The sequence below is a fragment of the Strigops habroptila genome, chromosome 14 (genome assembly GCF_004027225.2).
Source record: "Strigops habroptila isolate Jane chromosome 14, bStrHab1.2.pri, whole genome shotgun sequence".
Lineage (NCBI taxonomy): Eukaryota > Metazoa > Chordata > Aves > Psittaciformes > Psittacidae > Strigops > Strigops habroptila.
Window position 1 is genome coordinate 5,722,521 of NC_044290.2, and position 12,104 is coordinate 5,734,624.

The window sequence follows — 12,104 nt, forward strand, 5'->3', positions numbered from 1 at the left end:
GCCGGGACGGGGCCAGCCCGAGCGGGACTTTGCCGAGCGCCGCGCCGCCCTGCGAGCCGGGCAGCCGGGACCGCGCCGCTCGCTCTGGTTCGGTCCCGGTCCCGCCCCGCACGGCTCGGCAAGTTACTGCTGGGCTCGGCTCGGTTTCAGTTCTGTACTTCTCGGTGTGGTTCGGTCCGGAGCGGTCCCGCACGGCGCGGTCCGGTGCGGTTCGGCTCGGTTTGCCCCGGTGCGGCGGGGCTGGGAGCGGCGCCAGGTGAGTGCGGCCGTGCCTGCGGAGCCCGCCCGGCTCGGGCCGCTCGCAGGAGCCGCGGAGCGACTTGGTTCGGTGGGGGCGAGAATCCCCCCCCCCCCCAAAGCAGGGATCGGTCCGGGCCGGTCCTCGGGGGTCCCGGGGCGAGGGGATGAGGCCGGTGCCCCCCGCGTTGCCGATGCGGGGCTCCCCGGGGCCTCCCGGGGGAGGCAAGATTCCGCCCCCCCCCCCTTTCCCTCCGGGACCCGGTCTCGGTGCCTGCTGCTCGTTTACATCTTTCCTTCTCCATTTACGTAATTAGTTTGTTTTTGTTGTTGTTTCTTTTCCTCCTCTCCCTCCTTTTTTCCCTGCCCTGCCGTTGGCTGCGGGAATGTTTGGGATACTTTGGTTCTCCAGGTGGATTCCTGGGCTGGAGGCTCAGCTCTGCTCGGGTGGGAGGGATGTTTGCTGTTGCTTTTCCAGCTTTGTGCGTATCTCTTCGTTTTACCTTCGCTCCTGCTCTTCTCTCGAGAGGCTGAAGAGGTGGAGGTCGGTATTCGGAGCTCTCGGTACCCGCTGAGCCTCGTGTAGGCACCAGCACGGGGCTGTTTTCTAAGCGAGGCCGTGCAGGCTTGTTTAATAAAGGAGTAAATAGTCTCAGCGCCCTCACACTCGCTTTCTGTGAGTGCTTTTGAAGAGCAGCACAAAGTTGGCTGCAGTGCACAGGGTTAAATGGAATAGTTTGGAAGACGGGTGAGAAGCAGAGCAGGAGGTTTCGGGAGGGGATTTGTTTGCTGCAGGAGGTTGGTCTGAGTCAAGTGCTTGAAGCTTTGTTGTAATGGAGATAAGCTGGTGTGGGTGCCTCGGGACTGGTGCCCCAGGATGTGGGGAGGTGACAACTGACCTCAGCACTGCCCTCAGCGCCCCCAAACAGCCCCAGTGCCGAGGTGCTCATTGAGGGGAGTGATGATGGGGGGGGAGAACCCCCCAGTCTGGTCGTCTCCTAGGACAAGCATCCCCTTGTCCTAGAAGCTAAGCCAGCACCGGAGGATCTCCCCTCTGGCTGCACTGAATGCTGCTGCACCCCGGGAGGTGGGGCTGAGCACGGGGAGCCTGTGGGGGGTCTGTGCTCATGGGCAGCTTCCAGCTTTACTGTGGGTGGGCTGATCAGTGCTGTGCCGTGGGACACCCCTTCTGCTTTTGCCTCTCCCGACCCAAGCAGGAGCTCTGTTCCCACCGTTCCCTTCTCTCCCCTGTGGTTTCCATTCTCAAAACAGTGACCTGGATTGCTCGGAGGAAGCGACACCCGCTATTATATAAACGGCTGAGGGGGAGCGCTCTGGGAAGGGGTTCGGCATTCCTGAGCCGTGGCTGGGGATGCCAGAGCCGGTTCTGATCCGGTACGGATTGGCACAGGGGGATTGCAGGGTGATCTGGTGCCAGCCTTGCGGCTGGTACAGTGTGTGCTCCCTGCCCTCCTGCACGCACACTCTTCCCGGGTGTTGGAGCAGCTTGCCAGACCCATGGCCCTCAACCAGGAGGGGTTTTCTCACCATCCAGTTTGGGCAGCCCGAGTGCAGTGGGAGAGCACAGGCTGTGAACTGCTCTGTGTCCTCTTCAGGGTACCCCAGCTGGCCAGGATGTGGGCTTGATCCTGTTCACCTGAGCGTGGTTGTGCTGCTGAATTACACCCAGCTCCTTGCTTGGGCCAAAGAGAGCTCATGGACTGGTAAAGGAGTGTCTTGGGTTCCAGGGCACTGAGTTTTATGGGTAATTTGGAGGGTGAGGGTTTATCCCTGCATGGGATGGGAATAGTGCCAGGTTGGCTGACCCACTGCCATGGGCTGCAGGGGCCTTTGGCTAAACCTCCCCAGCTCCATCCCTTGGGTGCTGCCACTGGGAAAGGAGGGGAGGAGATGCCGTGGTGCCCCAAGGCCCATGTGCTGCCTTTAGGAAGGAGATGTCATGTGCCGCCCCAGGGGGATGGGGAAGGAGCTGTGCCCCCCGACCACCCCCAACAGCACCCTCAGGAGCTTTCCTCTCAGGTTCTTCGCTCTCTGTTTAACAGGGATGAGCCAAGTCCCGCCAGGACTAAATATAGTCAAAGCATTCATTCTTCGGCGTGGATACAAAGGCTGTCGCGACGGAGCCGGGAGGTAAATGTCCTTTGAGGGCTGACTCTGCTCTTCCCCTCTGCAGGTCCCGGGCTGCCGCGCCGGGGCTCGGCCGTGCGCAGGACTCCCCAGTGTGGCTGCAGCGCCGTCGCCAAGAGGAATGCCGAAACGAAGGGGCTAATGAGCACCAGAGAGGGAGGATCTATAACTTCCAGATGGCAATGAGCCCGTAATCCCTTCGGGAAGAATTAGGGACTCATCAGCGCAGCAGAGCCTGGCGAGGGGAGCAAAGCACGACACCTCCAGCTCCAGGAGTGCTGCGAGAGGCTGAAGGGATCCCGATGCTGACTGCACTGGCCACACTGCCCTGAGCAGCCTGGCTTTGTCTCATGGAGTGCCGGTGCTGCCGGGAGCCCATCCCTCAGCACTGAACTATTTCTTGTTTTAATTGATCGCATGTTCTCCAAGCAAAACCCATCCGGGTCCTGCTCCTCCCAACACAGAAAGGGGCTGCTGCCCTTGACAGAAAGACTTCTTCCTTCTGGTTTTTATGTCCCATGGGATTGCAAAGCATCTTTCTTGCTGGATTTTGTCTCCCATCAAAGTGTGTTTTGAGGAATTAGGGGCTTATTCCCATGGCTTTATAAACTGCTGGGATCCGAGGGTGTCTGCCTTCTGCACCACCACTGCTCCCACTTGTCTGCGATGGGGCGAGAGCAGGAGCTGATCCAGGCCGTGAAGAACGGGGACATTCCTGGTGTGCAGAAACTGGTGGCCAAGATCAAGGCATCCAAGAGCAGTGAGTACTGGGGTGCGGAGCTGTGGGATCCCTCTGTCTGGCCGGGCACTGCTGCCTGTACCAAGGTGCAAGTCCCTGCAATGGGCTCGGTGCCATCAAAGCTGGGTTCAGGTGCTGGTTCTGAACCCTGCAGCCCATGTGGAGGAATGACCAGGCTGTAAGGGATTGTCCTGGCAGGGCTGGGGTTCCCCTCGGAACTCAGAGACCTGAAGTGTGGGTCACTGAGCAGGGATGGGCAAAAGGAAACAGTGGTGGCGAGGGGAAGTGAAGCCACTTAGGGGAAACCCTGCTACAAAGGGTCTTTAGCGATTGCCACTCACTCCTGCCTGTATTTATCTTGTGAAAAATTATCATCCCAGCCAGTGGACTGGAACCAATCGTCAAGCCTTGAATTTCAGTCTGGTAATGTTTAACCCTTCAGCAGGGCTGTTTTCTTGCATGTGTTCTCGGAAAGGTCAGCAGCAAGGTACAGCTCAGAGCAAACACTGGGCTCATGGGGGTCCCCAAGGGTGCTGGGGTTCTGCAGGCGCCACGCAGCGTCTGGAGGACATGGGGAAGGTGGAAGGGTGGAGGAGAAGATCATGGCCACGGTGTCCTTGAACAGAGCTGAGCTCCTGGTTGTTTCTCATGACCTTCCAAGAGAAGGAAACTGGGAAAAGTAAATAAGAGCTCTCAGGGTGGTGTGTGGCCAGGGGAAGGTGCTTGGTGCCTGCCTGGGTTTGGGATGTGAGGCCTCTGGCCAGGGATGCTTGTCATGGGGGGTCTTGCAGAAAGCTGGGGGGGAAAGAGCTCCTGGGGAGGGAAAGGGGGAATTCAGCCAGGAGAGGAAGCTTTAAGGCTTCTTAGGAGCGGCTCAGGGCGGAGGAGCTGGTGGTGAGAAACATGAGTTAGGCTGAGGATTATAAATGTGAGAAGGGATCAACTCCTTTGGGTCAGCACTGGAAAGCTTTGATTTGGGCCAGAACTTTGCAAATCTCAACTTCCAGGTCTGCAGGAGGGATGAGGGCCACCTCCTCCCACAACAGGGGTGCTTGGTGCCCTCTCCCCAGGTAAAGGGATGGGGTGCCATTGTCTCTGCTTCTAGCTCAGGGGTCCCCAAGCTGGAGTGAGAGGTTTCTCTGTGCCGGTGGGTTGAAGGACATCCCCAAGGCAATAAATAAAGTCAGGCCCTGATCATCCCACCAGCTGGTGCAGCCCCAAGCTAGTGTCCCATGGCCGGCGGGCTGGGGTGCCTGTGGCAATCCTGCACACCCAGAGGGGTGAAGTTACACTGGCTTCCTCCAGTCCCCTCCAGTAACTCTCTCCCAGTCAAACCCTGTCTGTGTGTTTTCTCTCTGGCGTCTTCCCCTCCCTGCAGCCTTGGGGCACCCACGTGAACGTGTGTTTCACTCCCCCGCTGCAGCGGCGTCAGCAGCTCCCTCTGCTTATTTTCACTTTATTCCTTCATAGGGAGGGGAGGCAACAAGCCCAGACCCCTGTAAGGCAACTGCCTGGTGGGGCTTCCATATTGGACCTGTTGTGGGGGGCTTGCCTGGTCCCAGGGGCTCATCCCCAGCATGGAGGGTGTCACTGCTCCCCATCCCCTCCAGTTCCCTCTTTCATCGATGCCATGTGAGCCGAGCATTTGCCGTTCATTGAAGCGCCTTTTCCATATGACAGGCTGAGATGCTGAATTTTATCTTTGTTTCAAATCCCTCTAAGAGTCCTTCTGCTGTCTCAGTGGATTGGGAGCTCGGGCGCTGTGATCAGCCCTCTGGGGCTTCCTGTGCCTAAAAAAGTCACGGCACGTAAGCAGAAACCAAGTGCCAGTCCCGGCAGCGGGAATTTCAGGGACGTGTTGTTCAACATTCACTGTGCAGAGCCCTCCTCCCCGTGCAAGTGGGTCACAGCACCTATTATTATAAGGCAGGGAGAAAGTTTTGGGGGTAGGAGCAGGGCAGGTATCCTGCCTGCAGGAAGGGGGGTTAGGATGATGCTGCAGCCACCAAGGGGTTCTCCTCCAGGAGAGCCGAGCTGCTCCAGCCACCCTTTGCTGAGGGAGCAGCAATAGCAATGTTCTGCTTGTTCATTTCCTTCTCTTTCCCCTCCCCTCCGCCTCGGAGTGCTGGAGAGTTTAATTGAAATTGTTAAACGACCCGTCACAGCTTTGGCCTTTCTCCCCAGCCATCAATCACGGCCTGGGCTGGCTGCACTCACCAACAATGCACCAGTTGGCTGGGCCAGGGCTGCTGCTGCACCGAGGGGCTGGGGCTCCCGGGGGACGTGAGAGGCAGAAACCTACCCCAAGGCCAGGCTCCCATCCCTGGGAAGGGGTGATGGCTCCTGGAGCTGGACGGTGCTTTGCAAGGTGTGAGTGTCTGCATCCCTGGATGTGCAGAGCTAAGGGGCAGGGGATGAGGGGATGCTGGGGCAGAGTGTGATGCTCCTGCGGTAGCCGGAGCTGGAGGAGCTGTGGAAGGCACCGGGAGCTGGACTCACTGTTTGCCTTCCTCAAGGGAGTGGTGAAGGGTTTTGTTTAAACGTGCGCAAAGTGCAAAGAAAGGGCAGCAGCTGAGCAAACTGGTGTGAAACTCTCAAGGACAGGGAGCAAAGCCCTGCCAGGGCTCAGCTGCTGCCTCAGGGAGGTTCAGCCACCTTTGGCCAGCCACTTGCCCCATTTCACCGGTGACTTACTCTATTTCACCAGCTGCGATGGGGCTTTCCGGGCCTTGGATATATCAAGGACAGGAGTGGGTGCCTGGGACTTTGCAGTGTCTGGGCTATGACCTAGCCAGTTGTTAAACACTAGTGAAGCTTGCAGGGTGCCTTGGCTTTATCCTTACACGTGGGTTGGTGCCCCTCATTGCTGCATCTGAGAACTCCAGGTTTTTCCCATGAGCAGTGCTGGCCCTCCAATGCTGCTGTCAGCCATCTGGCTGGGCAGGAGAGGGATGCTGCTGCTCCGTGTGCTGCGAGATTGCAGCAGGCAGATGTGGGATAACTCAGTCTCCCCCCCTTAAATTTCCTCCTAATCCCTAGTAGCTGTATCAGTTTAAGCCCTGAAGCGTGAGGTTTAATATCTCTCCTGTGATTTGTTAGCCTTTGCCACCGGCACTCTGTGTCCCGGTCCTGGGTAGAAACACCCTTTGTGTCCTGATGGGCTTTTTCCTTCTCTGAGCTCCATAGTTATTTGGGGAAGAAGTTGCTCCTTTTTGCAGTTTGGGGGTTATTTTGCAATGGTGTTGGATGTGGTTTTGTGCCAACCAGCAAGCCCAGAATGCCATCCCCTGTCACCAGGGAGGACTATCCTCCTTGCTGCTGCTCCTGAGTGAAGTTTGTCCCAAGCCTGGGGTGCTCTAGCTGCTCTGCATGGTTTGGCTATGGGGAAAAGCCAGGACCAGCCTCGGGCAGGATCCTTATCGTTTCAGGCTCTGTTACACCCGATGGCTTTCGCTGCTGGCGGTGGTGCAGGGATGTCTGGGCACCCTGCCTGCTCCGCTCCTGCCGTGGGCGCTGCAGGCGGCTGGACCCGGCTCTGCCACTGCTCCCAAGCGTATCCCTGGCGATGTCCCTTGAAGCCCAAGTTTCGAGGCCGAGCTCCCAAGCGCCCTCCCCTGCTCTCCGCGCACGCTGGATGTCTGACGGGCTGGACCGGCTCCGCTGCCGTGCGCGGGCCGCCATGGGCGCGCCTGCGGAGAGACGCCGACAAACTCCGCCGAAACGGGCAAAACTCCCCCTTCCGCCGGGGCCGCGCCGGCAGCGGGGCGAGGCGCCGTGCCCAGAGCAGCCCGGCTGGCGCGGCCCCGCGACGGGGACCCCTCCGCCCGCAGCGTGCCCGGACCTGCTTCGGAACCAGCCCGCGGTGATGGGGGGGGAGAAAAGAGGCTTCAAAGGCGAGCGCGGCGGCTGCAGCTCCGCGGCACGGGGCGGGGGGGGTCCATCCTTCCTGCCTCCTCCCGTGGCTCCTATTCTCCTCTAGTAGCCTGGTGGGTTTTCCCATCTACATCCCGGTTGTTCCAGCTCAAGGGGTGGGTTTAGCCCCTTGTTCTCGGCCTCTCTTCGCAGGAAAGCAAAGCCCCGTGTAGGCAGTGGCAGTGAAAGGAGTGATTGCTTTGCAAAGCTGGTTCCTAACGGGTGTTGTGTTTGGAAAGGGGCCCGGCTGCTGCCGGTGTGCCCGGAGCCAGGGAAAGCGCGGGAGATAAGGCAGGAGCAGACAGCGTGGCACAGGGAGGTGGAGGAGTGCTGGGCACTGCCTCCTCGGGGCACCCAGCCCCATGCCCCTCTGCACCCCATCTCCCTGTGTTCACAGGGCTACATCGCACCCTGTCCCAGGTCTGTATTTCAGTCCCCAGCCTTTGAAGACCCATTGTCAGGGCAGCCTGTGGCTCCTTGCTGTCAGCCTGGGCTACCTGCAGCTGCCTTTTCCCTGCCTGGGTAGAGGAGTGGGATGGGAAAAAGGGGTGATTCTAGGGAAGGGGATGAGTGTGGGATCTTTCAAGGTTGTTCCAGGCCATGCTGCCTGCCCTTGGGCATGGCTGGGCGGCACTGGGGGTATCCCAGGGACTTGCTGGTCCCTCAGGGCCATGAATAGAGCTGGGCCGATGGCCATCTCCAGTGTCACAGACAGGAGGTTGAAACAGGAGGGGGATTTCCATCCTTTGGGCACTTTCCAGTGACTCATCTTAGACCAGGGGGCTCTTCCTGAGACTTTGGAGGCCGTTTTGGCTGCCTGACCCAGAAACACGGGACAATTTGGATGACAACAGCTCAAAGGCAAACAGGGAGGGCAGCCCTGAGCCATTGAACACTGTGTGCTAGGCTGCCAGCAGCACATGGGCGCTGTAACGGGGACGGTGCTCCCCAGGGCTGCACCCAGACAGGGTAGGATGTGATCTAGCAAGGACACAACCGGCACAGGCATCCTGTCCTTGGGCTGGAGAAATGGGGCTGGACCTGGTGCATAAAGACTTTCTGAATGGCAGCAACACATTCAACAAGGCCCCATGGGTTTGGCGTCACTGTGTGTGTGCTGTTGGCACTCTCACTTTATACCATGTGGGAGCAGAGCTGCTTTTAGGTGGAAACATCATCGTGCTCTTCCTCCTCAGGGCTGCTGGGATGGAACATCTTGGCTGCGACCTAGAAAGGGGTTGCAGTGTTTAGGACGAGCAGGTCCCTGTGGTCCATGACAGCATCGCTCCTGACACCTCTCCATCAGGAGATGCTGCAAGAAGGTGTTTTGGGGAAGGGGAGAGTGAATTATCAGATCCCAGCAGTGATTGATAGCATCCCTGTGTGGAAGATGGTTTCCAGCCGGTCGGGAGCGCGCTCCCGACCGGCTGGAAACCATCTTCCACACAGCATCACCCCATCAAGAGTTAAAAGAGGGGCTGGATGCCGTGCGTGTGTGTGTGCATGCACGCGCCCTGTTTTGTTTTTAAAAGCTCCTCTCTGGCCTGGATCCCCGCCAGAGCCGGGGCCCGCCGCTGGCAAAAACTCCAGCAAAGGAGTATGAAAGGGGCAGAAACTAAATAACAATAAACCACCTTATTTTTTTCTGGCTGTTCTAGCAAGCAAAGAGGGGGATGGGGTGGAGCTGCGAGTATTCCAGTTCATCCCATCCATCCCAAATCATCCCATCTATGCTAAATCCCATTCTTGGCTTCGCCATACCTAGGATGGAGAGGGTGAGACCTGCTTGAACCTTGAGGCTGCAACATCACCCGGGCAGTGCCGAGGTGTCCTGGTGAGTCACAGACCTGTCTGGAGATGCCCAAACTGCTTGGAAATGGCTCTGCCGGGATGATCAGGGAGGGGTTGGACATCTTCACCCATCCCTTGTTCCTATGGGATGCCCCGAGGCTGTGACAGCCTGTGCCCAGGGTAGGTGCGCAACCCCAGGGAGAAAGGCTGGAGCTGCAACTGAGCATGGGGAGATAAGGAAGCAGGGAAAACCTGCGTGTGCAGCAGGTATGCGGCTCCTGCAGCATCCCAGGCCTGGTGCAACACGTCCGGCTGCACTTCCGCCAAGCCGTGCCAGCACCGCTCCCCATATGGGACCCAGCCAAGCCTGTGCACAGAGCACACAGCCCCCGGCGCTGCCGCCGAGCCCGGACCCTCATCCCGGCATCCCATGGATGCTATTCCAAGAGTCAAAGCCTGTATCAGTGACCCCGGTGGGCGGCTGTGCCGTGAGGGGTGAAAACTCCCGGGATTTCGTAACACGGCCGCGGGCAGGCGGGTTGTGTAAGGGTGTCTGCTTGGGAAGGAGCTGGGGAGCATGGCATGGAGGTGGCCCCATGGCAGGGCTGGCTCCAGCTCTCCCATGGGCTTTACTATTGCTCCCTTGCATCATCGGTCCCAGGGTCTGGCTGGCGCTCAGCCCTCGCTCCCCCACCTTGAGCAGCCCATCTCTGAGGCATCGTCTTGTTTCTGTGCCAGGATGGGTGTGGATGAGCCTGAAGGGGGTTTTCCAGCTGGAGACGAATTGGGTGCGAACAGAATAGGGAGACGGTGGATTGGGAGCCTCATGGAACTTCCCGTCCCGTTGGTGTCCTTTCTCCCTGGGCAGGACACGTAATTCACAGCATGGTGGCCTCTCGGGGACCTCGCCAGCCCCACCGCTTGCCTCAGCAGGCTCTAAAAGGGCTCAGAGTCCCCCGCAGTGGCTAATCATTGACTGCATGGGGTATGTGGGTGCATGATGAGCCCAGGTAGCTGCATGGGGGCCAGCACAACCATGGCAGTGGGGATTGCTTTGGGCTGCAGCCCAGGATGCTCTGGTCAGCCTGAAGCACTTCTGGTTTGGTTTTGTTGGGCTGACACAGGCTGCATGAGCCCTTCTGGCTTCTCTGAATGAGCACCTGTTAATCCTGGGTCAAAAAGAAGGAAAATGCTCCTCCTTGCAGGTTAAGAGGGTCCTGCACAGACAGAGGAGCTGCCTCTGATCCTGATCTGTCATCCTCGGCAGTGCTGGACACAGGCAGCTCCCTATCTCGGAGCATCTGTCCCACTGGTTATATATAGCAGCATGTGCTGGGCTGCACATGGACATCCTGGAGCTGCTTCTCCATTCCCTTCACCCCAAACCTGGTGTGGAGACATGGTGGGGTCCAGCTCTGAGCCCCCAGAGTGATGGCTGTGCTCTGTCCCATACATCCTGCTCCGAATGCCTGGATAAACATCTCCCAGGAGCAGTGCAGGTGAGTGCCTCTGCTCAGCCTCATCCAGGGGCAACCCAGGCACTGGGACGGGGACCAACATGTGCCCATCAGCCCCGTGAGCCCTGACGTGTGTCCAGCCACACGCTTCCAAATCCAGCTCCTTGTTGGACAGGAAGGGACATGCAGCTTCCAGGGCTGGTTCGTTCTCCCAGTGCTTTCCCAGCAGCATTGGCACAGCTTGGAAAGCCATTTGCTGGCAAGGTTTGGGGATGGGGCAACCCACCGTGATTCCCTGGCTGGGGTAGGAGGCACAGGGGTGTCATGGTGCACGAAGGGGTGCCTTTCCCTGTGATAAGGATCCAGGGGAGGTGGGGGGACCCTTTTTCCCCCTGTGCACCCCCTCATCCTCACCACCACCCCCGGGATGCTGCGGGGTGTCAGCGGGGGTTTCTGTGCTCGGCTCCCACGTCCTGCCTCCGCCGCCAAGCCGGGCTTGCCGGGGCCGTTCCCGACACGCACCCGCCGTGCTGGAGAGGCGTAAACAGATCAGGTTCCCGGCAGGGGTCCAGGGAGCGGGCAGGCCTTGGCTTGTGTCCCACCGCCGGCGGCCGGGCTGGGATGTGGGGAGCGCCGAGGCAGGGGATGGGGTAGAGGGAGGGGGATAACCTGGTGGAGGGGCTCCATGAAGGTGACAGGGTCCCTGCTGCTAGCAGGGCATGACCTTGGTTTGATGAGGGGCCACAGAGGTGCTGCCCCTGCCTCAGTTTTCCCCCAGTGCTAAGGTGGGTCTGTTCTTTAAGGATTTGGAGGTGTCAGTGTCTTGCCCCAACCTCACTTCCCTGTCCCTGCATGGGAAGCCCATGGACTGGGGCTCTTCAACCCCCCTTATCCGTCGCAGTTGTATTCTGATGCGTTTGACCTTGCTGTAAATCAGCCCTTGTCCCTCCTGTGGTACGTGGCGGGGACAGGGCTGCTCCGTGTTGTCCTTGTCCCCAGCTGGTCCCCAAGCAGCTGCTGGTGGGCTCCGGCATCCGGGCTGGGTGATGGGAGGAACCCACTGCCGGCCCTGGAGCAGCTGGGATGAGGGGACAGGGGCAGGAACGCGGTGCCGGGAATAGCTCAGCAGCCACTGAGGCCCCCACAGGGACAGCAGGATGGGCACAGGGTCCTGGTGCAGGGTCCTGCTTCCACCATGGGGATGGGGAGATGCTGCTCCCAGGACATGCAGTGTCCCTGGCTGCTAAGTGTGTTTAGTGGGGATTGCTGCTTCTACCTGGGGACACGCAGGGTGGTGCAGGGTGTTGTGGGGATACAGCTGAGACCAGAGGCTGGTTCATCTCTCTCAAGCTCTGGATGGAGCTTGGCTCATGCCCACTGGGGACAGACCCATCCTTCTCCCCTTCCCGCTGACAGCAGTGTGGAGCAGCCGGGCATGTGCTTTGATAGGCAACTTTGTGAAGGGGATGAGAATAGCAAGGATAGATGGATGCCCTCTGCACCCTTGCCATCACTGAGAGGACATGTGGAGAGGGATCCCTCCCGTCCCTTGCAGCTTGGGAACATGGAGCAGCCCTTGCTGGGTGGGATCCTCTTGCTCTTTCCCAATGCAGATGCGGTGAATGGCTGCAGTGCCGCGGCATCTGTGGGAGCAGTCGCCCATCCAGCATCCCTTGGGACCAGTGGGAGCCAGAGGCCACGTTTTGTCTCTGTCCTGGTGGGAAGGAAACAGTTTGCTCAAGCTGCTCAGATCCACGCTGCAGTTCACATGGAGCTGGATAGCCCATGCATCATTTGCTGGAAGCTGTAGGAAGCAAAGA

At 59.2% G+C, this 12,104-nt stretch overlaps 1 protein-coding gene across 3 annotated transcripts in view; it reads left to right on the plus strand.

The window, feature by feature from the left end:
* The first annotated feature begins 26 nt into the window (after positions 1 to 26).
* CASKIN2 (CASK interacting protein 2) overlaps positions 27 to 12,104 on the plus strand; it is a 32,847-nt gene continuing 20,769 nt past the window's right edge. For all 3 annotated transcript variants that reach the window (XM_030505697.1, XM_030505699.1, XM_030505698.1), the window contains exons 1-2: positions 27 to 256; positions 2,432 to 3,145. In XM_030505697.1, the coding sequence (XP_030361557.1) occupies positions 3,052 to 3,145 (94 nt within the window). In that variant the 5' untranslated portion in view covers positions 27 to 256; positions 2,432 to 3,051. The remainder of the gene's footprint in view (positions 257 to 2,431; positions 3,146 to 12,104) is intronic.